This window comes from Leuciscus leuciscus (assembly GCF_965113295.1).
Source record: "Leuciscus leuciscus genome assembly, chromosome: 6".
Lineage (NCBI taxonomy): Eukaryota > Metazoa > Chordata > Actinopteri > Cypriniformes > Leuciscidae > Leuciscus > Leuciscus leuciscus.
Genome location: NC_138730.1, coordinates 36,467,997 through 36,479,560, shown reverse-complemented (window position 1 = coordinate 36,479,560; position 11,564 = coordinate 36,467,997). Strand labels below are relative to the sequence as shown.

The window sequence follows — 11,564 nt, the reverse complement described above, 5'->3', positions numbered from 1 at the left end:
ACATTACAGCATGTTTTCTATGTACGACGTTCTCAATATAATTCATAATCCCACGTTTATAATGAACAACGCGTGGTTATTGTGTTACAAACGGTGTACGCACAGAACAGAGGGGCGGGGTGAGCAAAGCTCATTATCATTTAAAGACACATGCACTGAAACGGCGTGCTGAAAACAGAGCTGTTTTTGACCAGGTAAAATTAGTGTTTTCTTACAATACTAATGAGAATTTTTAATTAAAGTATATTACAAACTTTTAATTTAGACCCTAAAGAATCATATTAGCTTGTACAAAAATGGCATTATATGACCCCTTTAATAAACAAAATGTTCTTCTGGGACCAGATGAAAATATAAACTAGATTTTGAATGGCTTATTTATTTGTATATATTTAAATCATTAATAAAAAATATTGTAACAGTAAAATAGTTGTTAGTCATCTTCAAAAGGTTTGCTGAGGCCCTCTAGTGGGTAGTCTGCTGGCCTCCAGGAGCAGGGATGAGAAACACTTTTACAGTGGACTACATTATCACAGGGACAACCCCTTTGAAACATTTTTGTTCTTTGCTCATGGAAGAGAAAAAACACCTTTGCAGGGTTTGAACCTATAACCTTTTTATAATCGCTTCACCACACTCCAGCAGCGTGTGAGAGATCACACACAGACAATTTATATTAGTGTATGTGTGTTGGGGAGAAAAATAAATCACCAGGTTTAATTCCAGTAGTTCCTGAAAACAGATGGATTCTCTCCATACAAAATAAATATTTTTCTTCTTTCAAATGTACTCTTTCTTCTCTCAGTCTGTGACTCAGTGTGTATGAATGCCAGCCGTAAGCCCTATTGCTCCACACATAAAGGTCTCTCTGTTTGCCTGTTCTGTGGCTCATTTTTCAATGCTGCCTGAAAAAACAACAAAAAACTGGCTTTCACCATTCACCAACACCCAACACTGTTGCTGCTGCTTGTGACCACACTATGATAGCACAATGAGCCATTAACTCACTTAAATCAAATTAAAAAAATTCCTTCAGTTTATCATAGGTCAGATCATCTGTTTTAGTTCTCCAGGACTTGATGGCTTTATATTTTCTCCCAGTACAGACGTCACACTCCACATCTCCAGATCCAGTGTAACACTGAGCAGGACGAGCTTATAGTTTTTGTCTTCTTGAGTTTCTCCACCACTTCAGCCAGCATGGTGTTTTTAGCTAAAACAGGTCGTGTAGTGAAGCTCTGTCTGCACTGAGGGCAGCTGTAGACTCCCTTCTGATCATCCTGATCCCAGCAGCCTGTGATACAGATCATACAGTAACTGTGTCCACAGGGAATGGTCACTGGATCCTTCAGTAGATCTGAGAACTGATCCTGAGCCAAATAAACACTATTCTGCCAAAATTAATATTTGTCTACAAAAACAATAAAGGATAAGAGTTTGTGAGACAATAAGAACAGAAAGTCAGTCAAGTCTCCCCATAGATTTAAATTATGGTGTTCCAATTATTATATAGGCTATATTTATGTACTATGGTATTTACATGCCACTTCAATGTAACATGGTACAAGAACAAGGAAGTGCCAGGGTACTTTATGTCAGTGGATCTCCTTCACATCATCATAAGAAAATCTAAAGAAAGACTAAAGAGTTTTTCTTGTTAAATTTTGACTTAACATTTAAACTTTTAAGGGAAAATATGAAAGTAGTCTGGATGATAGTGGTGGTATTCTCACGCCGCAGGCTGGTTTCCAGGGGTGCGAGTGTGAAAAGGGAGGTTTGCGAGCTTGTGGTCAGTGGTGGGGGTAGACAGCTGCCCGGTCTCGCGCAGTGCCATTTTCATATATGGTCACGTAATCATGGCAACCCTTACGTACCCATGCTAAAAACAGACCAGACAAGCGCGTGGAGGAAGGTGACGGAGCGGCCTACGAGTGTCACACGGAGAGACAGTATAACAACTGGATTTCTTTTGAAAGGAAATAAAAAAGAAACAGAACAACACACACCGGAGTGTGTTCGCCAAGCGCGTGCGTTCCGCGTGATGAGCGTGGGTTTGGATTATTGGTGCCCTAGAACGCGCGAGACCATGGAGAATTTGGAGAGGCAGCTGATATGCCCCATTTGCCTTGAGATCTTCACCAAGCCGGTGGTAATCTTACCGTGCCAACACAACCTCTGCCGCAAATGTGCCAATGACATCTTTCAGGTACCACCAATACGCAAAATTAAACTTAGTTAACAATGTTTAAATTAAAACTAGTCTATAGTGTTTTGGAACATGATATTTCATAACACAATTCAAAAACCAGCTTGAGTGTGTCCTGCTGGAAGGCCTAACTTACTGGTCATAGATTGTCTTGGAATGGCTAGCTTGAAACAGCTAGAAAGCCTAGCTAATAGAATCCTCCCTACCATTTTCCAAAACTACCAGCTGAGTTTAAGCTAGATTTCTAGACTATAAGTTATGGGCAAAATGGGTCGATTTTATTTTTATAATACATACATTTCTAAATAACTACAAAAGAGAGCGGGAAATGTTGTTCAAGAATTAGGGTTATGACAAGAAAATTGAAGTGGTAACATTTTGAAGAGTCATACAAATATCAGGATTGGATCACAATTTTATTTTGTTTAATTATAGTTAAAAGTAAAGTGTAATAAGAAAAAAACTGGATTTGGTACTAAGCTAGTCAAAATACTTTTGACTAAGTGCACAACTGAAATTATTATTATTTTTTATTATTGTTACAGCTACTATTATTTGCTTTTTATCATTACCATCATAATATTTCTTCTGTCAATGTATTTATATGTTTTATTTACATGTAATCCCTTGTAAGGAAAATTGGAAATAATTTAAGTAAAATCCCAAATATAACAAAAATATTTGTGTGTATGTTTCAGGCCTCAAACCCCTACTTGCCCACACGAGGAGGTTCTTCATTGGGCTCAGGCGGCCGGTTCCGCTGCCCATCCTGTAGGCATGAAGTGGTTCTGGATAGACACGGGGTGTATGGCCTGCAGAGGAACCTGCTGGTGGAGAACATCATAGATATGTACAAACAGGAATCCAGCAGGTACACTTGCAGCTTCATTTCACCTTCTCTAATCATTTATGCTGTCTAATCATTTGGAATCCTGTTGCAACTCAGACTTTCCTCTCTATTCTATTCTATTCTATTCTATTCTATTCTATTCTATTCTATTCTATTCTATTCCATTCCATTCCATTCCATTCCATTCCATTCCATTCCAGCACATGGTCAATTGTGTGTGTGCTGGACTATATTTATAAGTAGGCCAATGTGACAGGAGCTATTTCAGACACAACTTCTGTGTTTATCAGTCCCCTCCAACCCCCAACACACACACACACACACACACACACACACACACACACACACACACACACACACACACACACACACACACACACACACACACACACACACACACACACACACACACACTTGGAAACACATCAACATGAGCAACAGCAGTTAGACTTTTACTTTCTCTGTCTGTGCACTTCTCTAGCACTTCACATTTTAGTTGTACTCAGTAGGGGATGCAAACTAATAGAAATTAAACTAAACAAAAACTGTATCATCACAGCAGTGATTGTGTTACTTTTATAGGGAGGGGAGTATTTCATTGCTTGGAAATTTGTATCTCTTTGTTTTTATTTTTTATTATTTTCATAAGATTCTTGTTCTATACTCTATACCAGTGTGGGGTACTTCCTCCTTCCTGGAGGCACACCAACAGTACACATTATGGATGTCTCCCTTATCTGACCCATATATTTCTGGTCTTGGAGTCTTTTCTAACGAGCTGAGTTGATTCAGGTGTGTTTGATTAAGAAGAGTGCGGAAATGTTTAGTGTTGGTGTGCCTCCCGGAACAGTGATGGGAAACGCTGCCCTATAGTCATTTATATACATTTAAACATAGGTATAAAGATTATATTGAAGACAATTGAAGTAAAATCTCTCTGATTCTCTGTCAGCAGCAGTAAGCCTGAGCCAGATGTGAAGAATGATGAGTTGATGTGTGAGGAGCATCAAGAAGAGAAGATTAATATATACTGTGTGACCTGCTCTGTTCCCACTTGTTCATTATGTAAAGTGTTTGGGAGTCATCAGTCCTGCGAGGTTGCTCCACTCAAATCTGTCTACGAGACCCAGAAAGTAAGACTTTTTTTAGTCTATTTTTCCGCTTTTCTTATTATCATCGCACTGCACCTCTGTCTTCTTTATCTCATGATGATTGATGCGTTTATATTTCTGTGATTGTGTGTGCAGACAGAGTTGTCTGATGGTGTTGCTTTGTTGGTTGGCAACAATGACAGAATTCAGGGCATCATCAGTCAGCTAGAGGAAAGCTGCAGATCTGTGGAGGTCAGTGTCTGTGTGTATTATAATTATCAATGACTGATCCTTTTTTTGTTGTGACTATGAAAACTATGATTTCTTACATTACGGTCCTAGTCATGATGCCAGCGCATATGTGTTTGTGTGTAGGAAAATGGGCGTAGGCAGAAGTCTCGTGTATGTGAGTGGTTTGATCGTCTGTACGCTCTTTTGGAAGAACGCAGAGGAGAACTCGCACTGAAGATCACTGCAGAACAGCAGGAGAAACTCGATTACATCAGTAGCCTACAGCGCAAGTACATGCACATATACACACTACGCAAAAATAAAGAGTAATATAGAAGGTCACATTCGTGATGATAGGTAATCTAATTGTCTGTAATAGGTGACAAATGATTATGAAGAACAGCTGCTGATGAAAAATACTTGAATTTAATTGTAATGTACTTTATGTATGTATAACATTATATACCATTCAAAAGTATGGAGTGAGTACAAAAAATTTATACTTTTATTCAGCAAGGATACATAAAATTTGATCAAAAGTAACATAAAAGACCTTTATGTTACAAAATATTTCTATTTAAAATAAATGCAGTTCTTTTGAACTTTCTGGTCATCAAAGCATCCTGACTTTTTTTTTATCAGTTTCCATGAAAATGAGAGAATGATTTCTAAAGGATCATGTGACCCTGTGACTGGAGTAATGGCTACTTTGCCATTTTACATTTTTCTGTATTTTTTTATCAAATAAATGCAGCCTTGGTGAGCATAAAACACTTATTTCAAAAACAACCCCAAAATTTTGAATGGTAGATAAATAATAGATGCTCATCAAATATCCATAATTATTTTGTTGAAGTTTATCTGCTTAACTTATATTAACTTATAATTCCTCTATTTTCCCATACTAAGTATGTTTATGCGTGTGTATGTTTACACAATCTGCTAATCACCGTAATCACCTGTGCAGGTACAGAGAGCACTTGGATAACGCAGCCAAACTAGTGGAGACAGGAGTTCAGACAATGGAGGAATCTGAGATGGCCATCTTCCTGCAGGTCTACAAAGTTCTTTATTACATGCTTTTTTTCTTTTGTTTTTTATAATTTGGTACATATTAGAAAATAAAGCATATTTTTTCCTAAGCAATGGAGAATAAATTCTCTAATCTAAATGTGTCTCTAACAGAATACGAAGCCTCTACTACAGAAGTAAGATTCAAATAATCACCATTTTACAGATTCTAAAAACATTTAAACTGTCAGACACTCCTGTTTTATGCCATCCAATTAATTCTGTCTCTTTCATGTCAGAATTGCAGAAGGCAGGAATGTGTCTCATTTAGAAAAGGTAGAGCGTGGATATGAGAATATGGATCATTTCACTGCAAACTTCCAGCCTGAACGAAGAGCAATACTCAGCATAGACTTTATCAGGGGTAAATAACTCTAATTCTAACCTAAGGGTGTCAGGTAAGGTTTTATTGGAATCTGTCTCTTTTATAAGACATTTTTCTCTTACTTAGATGGTGACGACAATGAAGAGAATGATGATGATGAAGAATTAGCTGGTACTGTTGGTCCTGAGACCCCGCAGAGGCAAACACCTGTACCGAACCCCCCACCAATGACAACAGACTCCTCCCAAATGTCATCAAAACCCAACCAATCAGTGAAAATCAACCCGGCAGAGAACACGCCCTTATTAACGCCCACTCCAGACTCCAGTCACAACCCTTCTACAGATGCGCCAGCTCAGGTAAGGGTTTCTCCCTCTTTTAATCTCATCCATATTTGTGATGCTTTGATTATTTAATAATATTTTTTAGGATTGATCAGTAATGTTTGTAAGGTTAAGTCATTGTGAAAGACACAATTGGAATCTGAGGACATTATGGATCATAAAGCAGTGGCTGCTGTGATGGGATCAGCTTACATTTTGAGATTATACCTTATGATACAAACACATGACCCCAGACACCAAAATATGGACACTTTTCTCATTTATTCTTAATTTTTAATATATAATGGGATTTAAAATGAGTGATATTTAACTTTGTCAAATAAAGTTTCAGTGAAACATTTCTGTAAAATTCAGTGAATTATTTTGTAAAATTATCATTTATAATTTTGAACATGCATTGATTTCATATCTGTGTCCGAACATTTAAAAAGGCTGTATTCCAAGGAAGGAAGGAAGGCATCAATGCACGTCCGAATATAATGTTATAGCTTCACTTCCTGTCTCCTGAAATACCTTCATCTGATTGATTTTTGAAGGCAGCATAGATGTATCCTTACATCCCACAATCCTGTGCTTTCCATTTTGTTACAGTTGAGCTAGAAAAAGAAAGATGGCGTCTGAAAGTTGTGGTTGGTGGTCAGTTTGTGTGTAAGTGTACATTTTTAACCAACGTTGTCAACTTCTGATGTCATTTCTAGGAAGAAATTACTATTATAGGAATTAAATATTTGCTTAGTTATCACCAAACCTAAACTATTTTGCTGTATATCATTAGACAAGTCAGCTGCCTAAGTTTTTGGATGCAGCATATGTCTTATGGCCTTATTTCACAATATCATTCTTATGTCCTTTGCTAAATTCAGTTACTTTTAGAATCAGAAAGAGTAACAGGCTGTAACAGTAATTGCCCTAAGAAATACAGAATTAAAGAAAACCATATCACAGCAAAATCCCCAGTGTTAAATTAACACTCCTCGGTGTACATATAGGTCCAACTACAGGGTGTTAAAAATGAACACTGAAGCAGTGTTGAAGTTAATGAGATAATTAAGTGATTAATTAAGTGATAATTGGCCTTTAGTGGTGACACCTAATGTTAAAAAGAATCACTGAAGGAAAGAGTAACAACAAGAACAGAAAAAAGAGAAACACAAGAACTACTGACTTCGAGCCATTACACATTATTGCACTTATTACCAGTTGGACTTTATTTCTGGCATACATCTACACACGTTCTTATTTAGATTTAACAGAAGTTTAGATGGTAATGTTTTATGGAATGTTTCGTTTCATGTCACCATTATGGTGATCCGTGTTTGCTTTAGCTGGGCTCATGACCCTTTACTATTTAATATTAGTTTTTCTCTAGCTGCTCCAACTCTGTGTTTATAAAGCACATTTGTTGAGTACAGAATATAAACACTGTCCACTTGGGGCTGTCAATCATTAGAATGTCCCTGTGATTAAAACATATAAGAAACAGGCTGGTATCTTCAAAATCTGAGCTGCTAGTCATCTGAGCCTTGAAGATGAAAACAGCCTGTTCCTGAGTTACGAGTGACAACTGCAAAACGCCTAAATGCCGAACTCTGACCTGCCCATTCATGACCCTTCCAGTCATTTCGACATTATTTCATGTGACCGCTGTAGATTTTTTTTTTTCTGACCACAAATCACTATCAAACCACTTTTGTTCTATCTGTCTCTCTTTATCTGTCTATCCATCTCCATCGGTCTCTCCATCTCTCTTTCTCTGTCTTTCCCATACATTTAGGTAACTGCCGATCCCAGCCAGACATCTGAGGATGAACCACGCCATGTTTTCTCTTTTTCCTGGTTAAATGTGCCAAAATAAAATCAGTTGGTAACCCTGCAACATCCCAGTGACCTTCCAGAAAAACCTGTTGTTCTTCATAACTAATATTTTGTTACTTTGACAATCATAAATATTGACTACATTGAAAAGCTAGATAGGAATTTGAAAAGGTAAAAACCACAACTGTTAAATATTAAATGATGACAATCTTTACTGAAGTATCTGACTAAAATGCAAAATAAAGGATTATGAATAAGTGTATAAACATTCTCTTTTGTATATGTTAATAATGCTGTTTCTGGGGGAATACATTAAAAGATAAAAAAAACAATTATACATTAAAAGATAGGAAAAGGCCAAACGGGATAAAAAGACACCAAACACAAAGTATTCACATGGGGTCAACAATAATCATGTGTTATATTACTTTAGAAATTGAATTAAAAACATTTTTGTGTAGTTCATTTATTTTCCTAAATCGTCCATGATTTTGCGGTTGTTGCTCGCGCGCTGGGCCAGTTGTTCGGCTCGCGCCATCTGCAGCACCTCGCGCAACAGGTGAAAAGTCAGATCCAGCGAGATTGGTGGATCCTCAGACCGGCGCTCGCGTTCCTCGAAGCTGTTCATGATCCCGTTACCGACACTACCGACCTTACCTCCTAACAGCCGCTGCGTGAGCTGCAGCTGAAGAGCCTCGGTGCGGGACGGGGTCCTCCGGTCGGGCGCGCGCGGGCTGTGAGCGGCGTTATCCAGTCTAGTGAAGTACTCCTCTCCCAAACGCATCAGAACCGGCAGCTGCGTGTCAGTGTGTCCGGGAGCGGACTCAGACAGCGAGACGAAGACCCAGAGAGACACCGCAGCGAGTAGTACGTGCAGCTTCATTGAGGGAAATTCCCAGGAATCTGAAGAATAACACAGCAGGCAGTGGGCTAGGCGATAAACGTCCAGGATTTGGTTGAGTATATATATATATATATATATATATATATATATATATATATATATATATGCATACATATATACACACATTCCTAATGTAAATAAAAAAAACTAAGACATGGCCTAACGTTACCCATGTAGGCTAGCTATTACTATAGACTAGTGAAAAGTATTGTATTTCACATTTCTATTTCATACAAAGCTTTTATTACAAGAATTTAAGTTTGAGAATATATTTGGTATTTAGCCTAGTATTTTTATTTAATGACAGCATCAGTTGAAAAAAGATGAAAAACTGCAAAACTTGCAAAAAAATGATATGATGCATGTTCTCCAGCATAATAAATTGAGAATATTTCAAAGAGCATATTTTCAGCTTCAGTGAAAGAACATCTGACTTTCACACACTGTAAAAATGCTTTTTAATGTTTAATGTAGGCTATTATTTTTCACAGTGTAGCCTATAGTTTTAAGTCATAACGTTTCCCCCCTAGCCTTTTTTGTTTTATTTTCAGCTTTAAAACAAACTAAAAAAAAAATCTGATTTTTAATTTTGTAAGAATTTTGGATCCCAATGTGGCTATAAGAAACTTCGATTTCGATTCGATTTCATTATTTAAAAACAATAATTTTAGTTTATTAAATAAATGAAGCACATAAATAGCCTACATTTATTAGAGTTATCATGTATGTCTTTTGTAGGCGTGTGTTGAGTTCATGCTCACCTCAGGTGTTCTCCGGAAGTTTGAGAGAGTCTGCTGTCGGTGTAGCGCGAGCATCGCTGGGAGTTTATTTATATGACGCGAGATTATTTCGGAGATGGCAGTCACCAGAATGAGTACCGGAATAATTGGCTCCAGTTCAAGTAAGTAAAACATTTAAATGCTCTTGGATTCCGTCCTGTGTTTACTACACTGTAGATTGAATGAAGAGGCAGTCTCCTCTGAATTTACCGGGGCTTTCTTAATTCATGTTAATGAATCAATCAGATTCAACCGCAGGTAATTGAGAGACTCTGCTGATGACGCCGAGGGAGGGCATTTTACGCTTACGTCATTCTCAGAAATTTGACAAGTGTTTTTGGATTAGATTAGTGTAGTGTTTAATAACTGCTTTTTAAGTGTTTAATATATATATGGGTGTTTCTGCAACTACGGGCACTTTTAAGTCCCAGGAGTGAAATTTTAGATTTATGTTAAAATTTGTCATTTGATGTTTCATAAATATAAACGTAGTGTCAATACACACCTTGACATAAATAATTATGAATAAATAATATGATTTAATGTAAAATTATGAAGCATTTATAGGTCCAAACCATGGTCCAAACCATTTTTGCTCATGTCCCACACCTGTGGTTTCAATGTTGAGATACTTAAAATTAGCTCATTCTTTTACAATATGACATTATTTCAAATGGAATTGTTTAATATACAGATTCATTTACAGAATCTTAAAATTCTTTGTATTATTTACTGAAAATTTTTATGATTTTTTTAACTAAATGTGCCTGTCCCACACTTTTGAGTCCTTACCGCAACAATGAAAAAAAGCTTTTATTATGAAATTTTATCGAACACAAACAAGTCTAGTTTCTATGGAAACAGAAACTATCACTTGAGCACATTGCTGACAGACTGGACCACCACACTACCTCACTCACAAGATAACAAAAAAATAAGGTAAACATCATCTTTTCTGCTCTAGTATTTATTGTGCGTCCTTACCATTCAGCTTAATAATTGTGTATTTATAACTATATTTTAAAAATAAATGTATTTTACTGTTGAATTCATGTATATTAAGATGTTAAGATTCAAAACTAATGTGGTAGGCCTTGATAGCTGCCAATTAGCTAAAATATTAACAAAAATGTCATTTCCGCAACATGTCTTTACCGCAGCAAATTTAGGTGTTGCGGTAAAGACCTTGTGTTGCGGTAGAGACAAATTCAAGGTGTACTGTATATTAAATGACAAATATTCAGTATATTATTAGTACTGAAGTATATATTTGTATATTTATTAGTATATATATATATAAACATGCAATTTTTTACATTAAAAATAAAATTTTGTCCTTACCGACTCAAGATGTCATTACCGCAGCACTCCTCTATTTGCATTTTTTTTCACATTTTGATTTGCCCAAAAAATATTTTTACACTTAAGTTGAGATGATTAACACATTGAAATTGCAACATCTGTCATAAAAAGTTAATTATGTTATCTTTTGTGTGTATGGAAACAATTTACATCTAAGGTTACTGTAAATTTTTTACATGGCATAGAAAAAAACATGAAATTCCCTATTTTGTATATAATTTTTTTAATATCAGTATTTACAAAACTGCATCAAATTTGAAAAAGCTATTTAAATATGTAAAAAAAATTATAGAAATTACTAAAGAAAAATTTATAAAATGAACGTTATTGTAACATTGCGGTAAGGACACTTTTTAAGAAGATGACCCGAAAAACATAAAAAATAAACATGTTCCAGATTAAAATCTTAACGACTACATTCTATTTTGTGTAAATCTTTATATGTATTACAGACTGTGATGGTTAAAATTGAAATTCATAGAGGTTGATCTTTTTAAAATTGGGATAGTCAAAAGTGCCCGTAGTTGCAGAAACACCCATATATGTATATATGTGTGTGTGTATGTATATGTGTATCATTACTGAC

At 36.2% G+C, this 11,564-nt stretch overlaps 2 protein-coding genes across 4 annotated transcripts; one reads left to right on the top strand and one right to left on the bottom strand.

The window, feature by feature from the left end:
* The first annotated feature begins 1,837 nt into the window (after window positions 1-1,837).
* Window positions 1,838-8,179, top strand: trim55a (tripartite motif containing 55a). Of its 3 annotated transcripts, XM_082173589.1 has the most exons (11): window positions 1,838-2,206; window positions 2,905-3,077; window positions 4,009-4,189; window positions 4,304-4,399; window positions 4,523-4,668; window positions 5,346-5,433; window positions 5,564-5,586; window positions 5,689-5,813; window positions 5,901-6,133; window positions 6,710-6,766; window positions 7,893-8,179. In XM_082173589.1, the coding sequence occupies exons 1-10, from the start codon at window positions 1,877-1,879 to the stop codon at window positions 6,716-6,718; spliced, it is 1,404 nt and encodes a 467-aa protein (XP_082029715.1). In that variant the 5' UTR covers window positions 1,838-1,876; the 3' UTR covers window positions 6,719-6,766; window positions 7,893-8,179. The 3 variants fall into 3 exon arrangements, with proteins under 3 accessions (XP_082029715.1, XP_082029713.1, XP_082029714.1); XM_082173587.1 differs by lacking the exon at window positions 6,710-6,766 and having other exon boundaries at window positions 1,841-2,206; window positions 7,893-8,176; XM_082173588.1 differs by lacking the exon at window positions 6,710-6,766 and having other exon boundaries at window positions 1,842-2,206; window positions 4,012-4,189; window positions 7,893-8,174.
* Window positions 8,180-8,371: 192 nt separating this feature from the next.
* Window positions 8,372-10,901, bottom strand: crha (corticotropin releasing hormone a). Its single transcript, XM_082173728.1, has 2 exons — window positions 9,599-10,901; window positions 8,372-8,836 (listed from the first exon to the last, which is right to left on the bottom strand). The coding sequence occupies exon 2, from the start codon at window positions 8,814-8,816 to the stop codon at window positions 8,400-8,402; it is 417 nt and encodes a 138-aa protein (XP_082029854.1). The 5' UTR covers window positions 8,817-8,836; window positions 9,599-10,901; the 3' UTR covers window positions 8,372-8,399.
* Between the last annotated feature and the right edge of the window lie 663 nt (window positions 10,902-11,564).

Bases quoted from the DNA above. Each gene is read 5' to 3' on its own strand.
- crha (XM_082173728.1), bottom strand. From the start codon at position 8,816: ATGAAGCTGCACGTACTACTCGCTGCGGTGTCTCTCTGGGTCTTCGTC.
- trim55a (XM_082173587.1), top strand. From the start codon at position 1,877: ATGCTAAAAACAGACCAGACAAGCGCGTGGAGGAAGGTGACGGAGCGG. The intron at 4,190-4,303 runs GTAAGACTTTTT...TTGTGTGTGCAG, and splicing joins CTGTCTACGAGACCCAGAAA to ACAGAGTTGTCTGATGGTGT. The intron at 6,134-7,892 runs GTAAGGGTTTCT...CCATACATTTAG, and splicing joins CTACAGATGCGCCAGCTCAG to GTAACTGCCGATCCCAGCCA.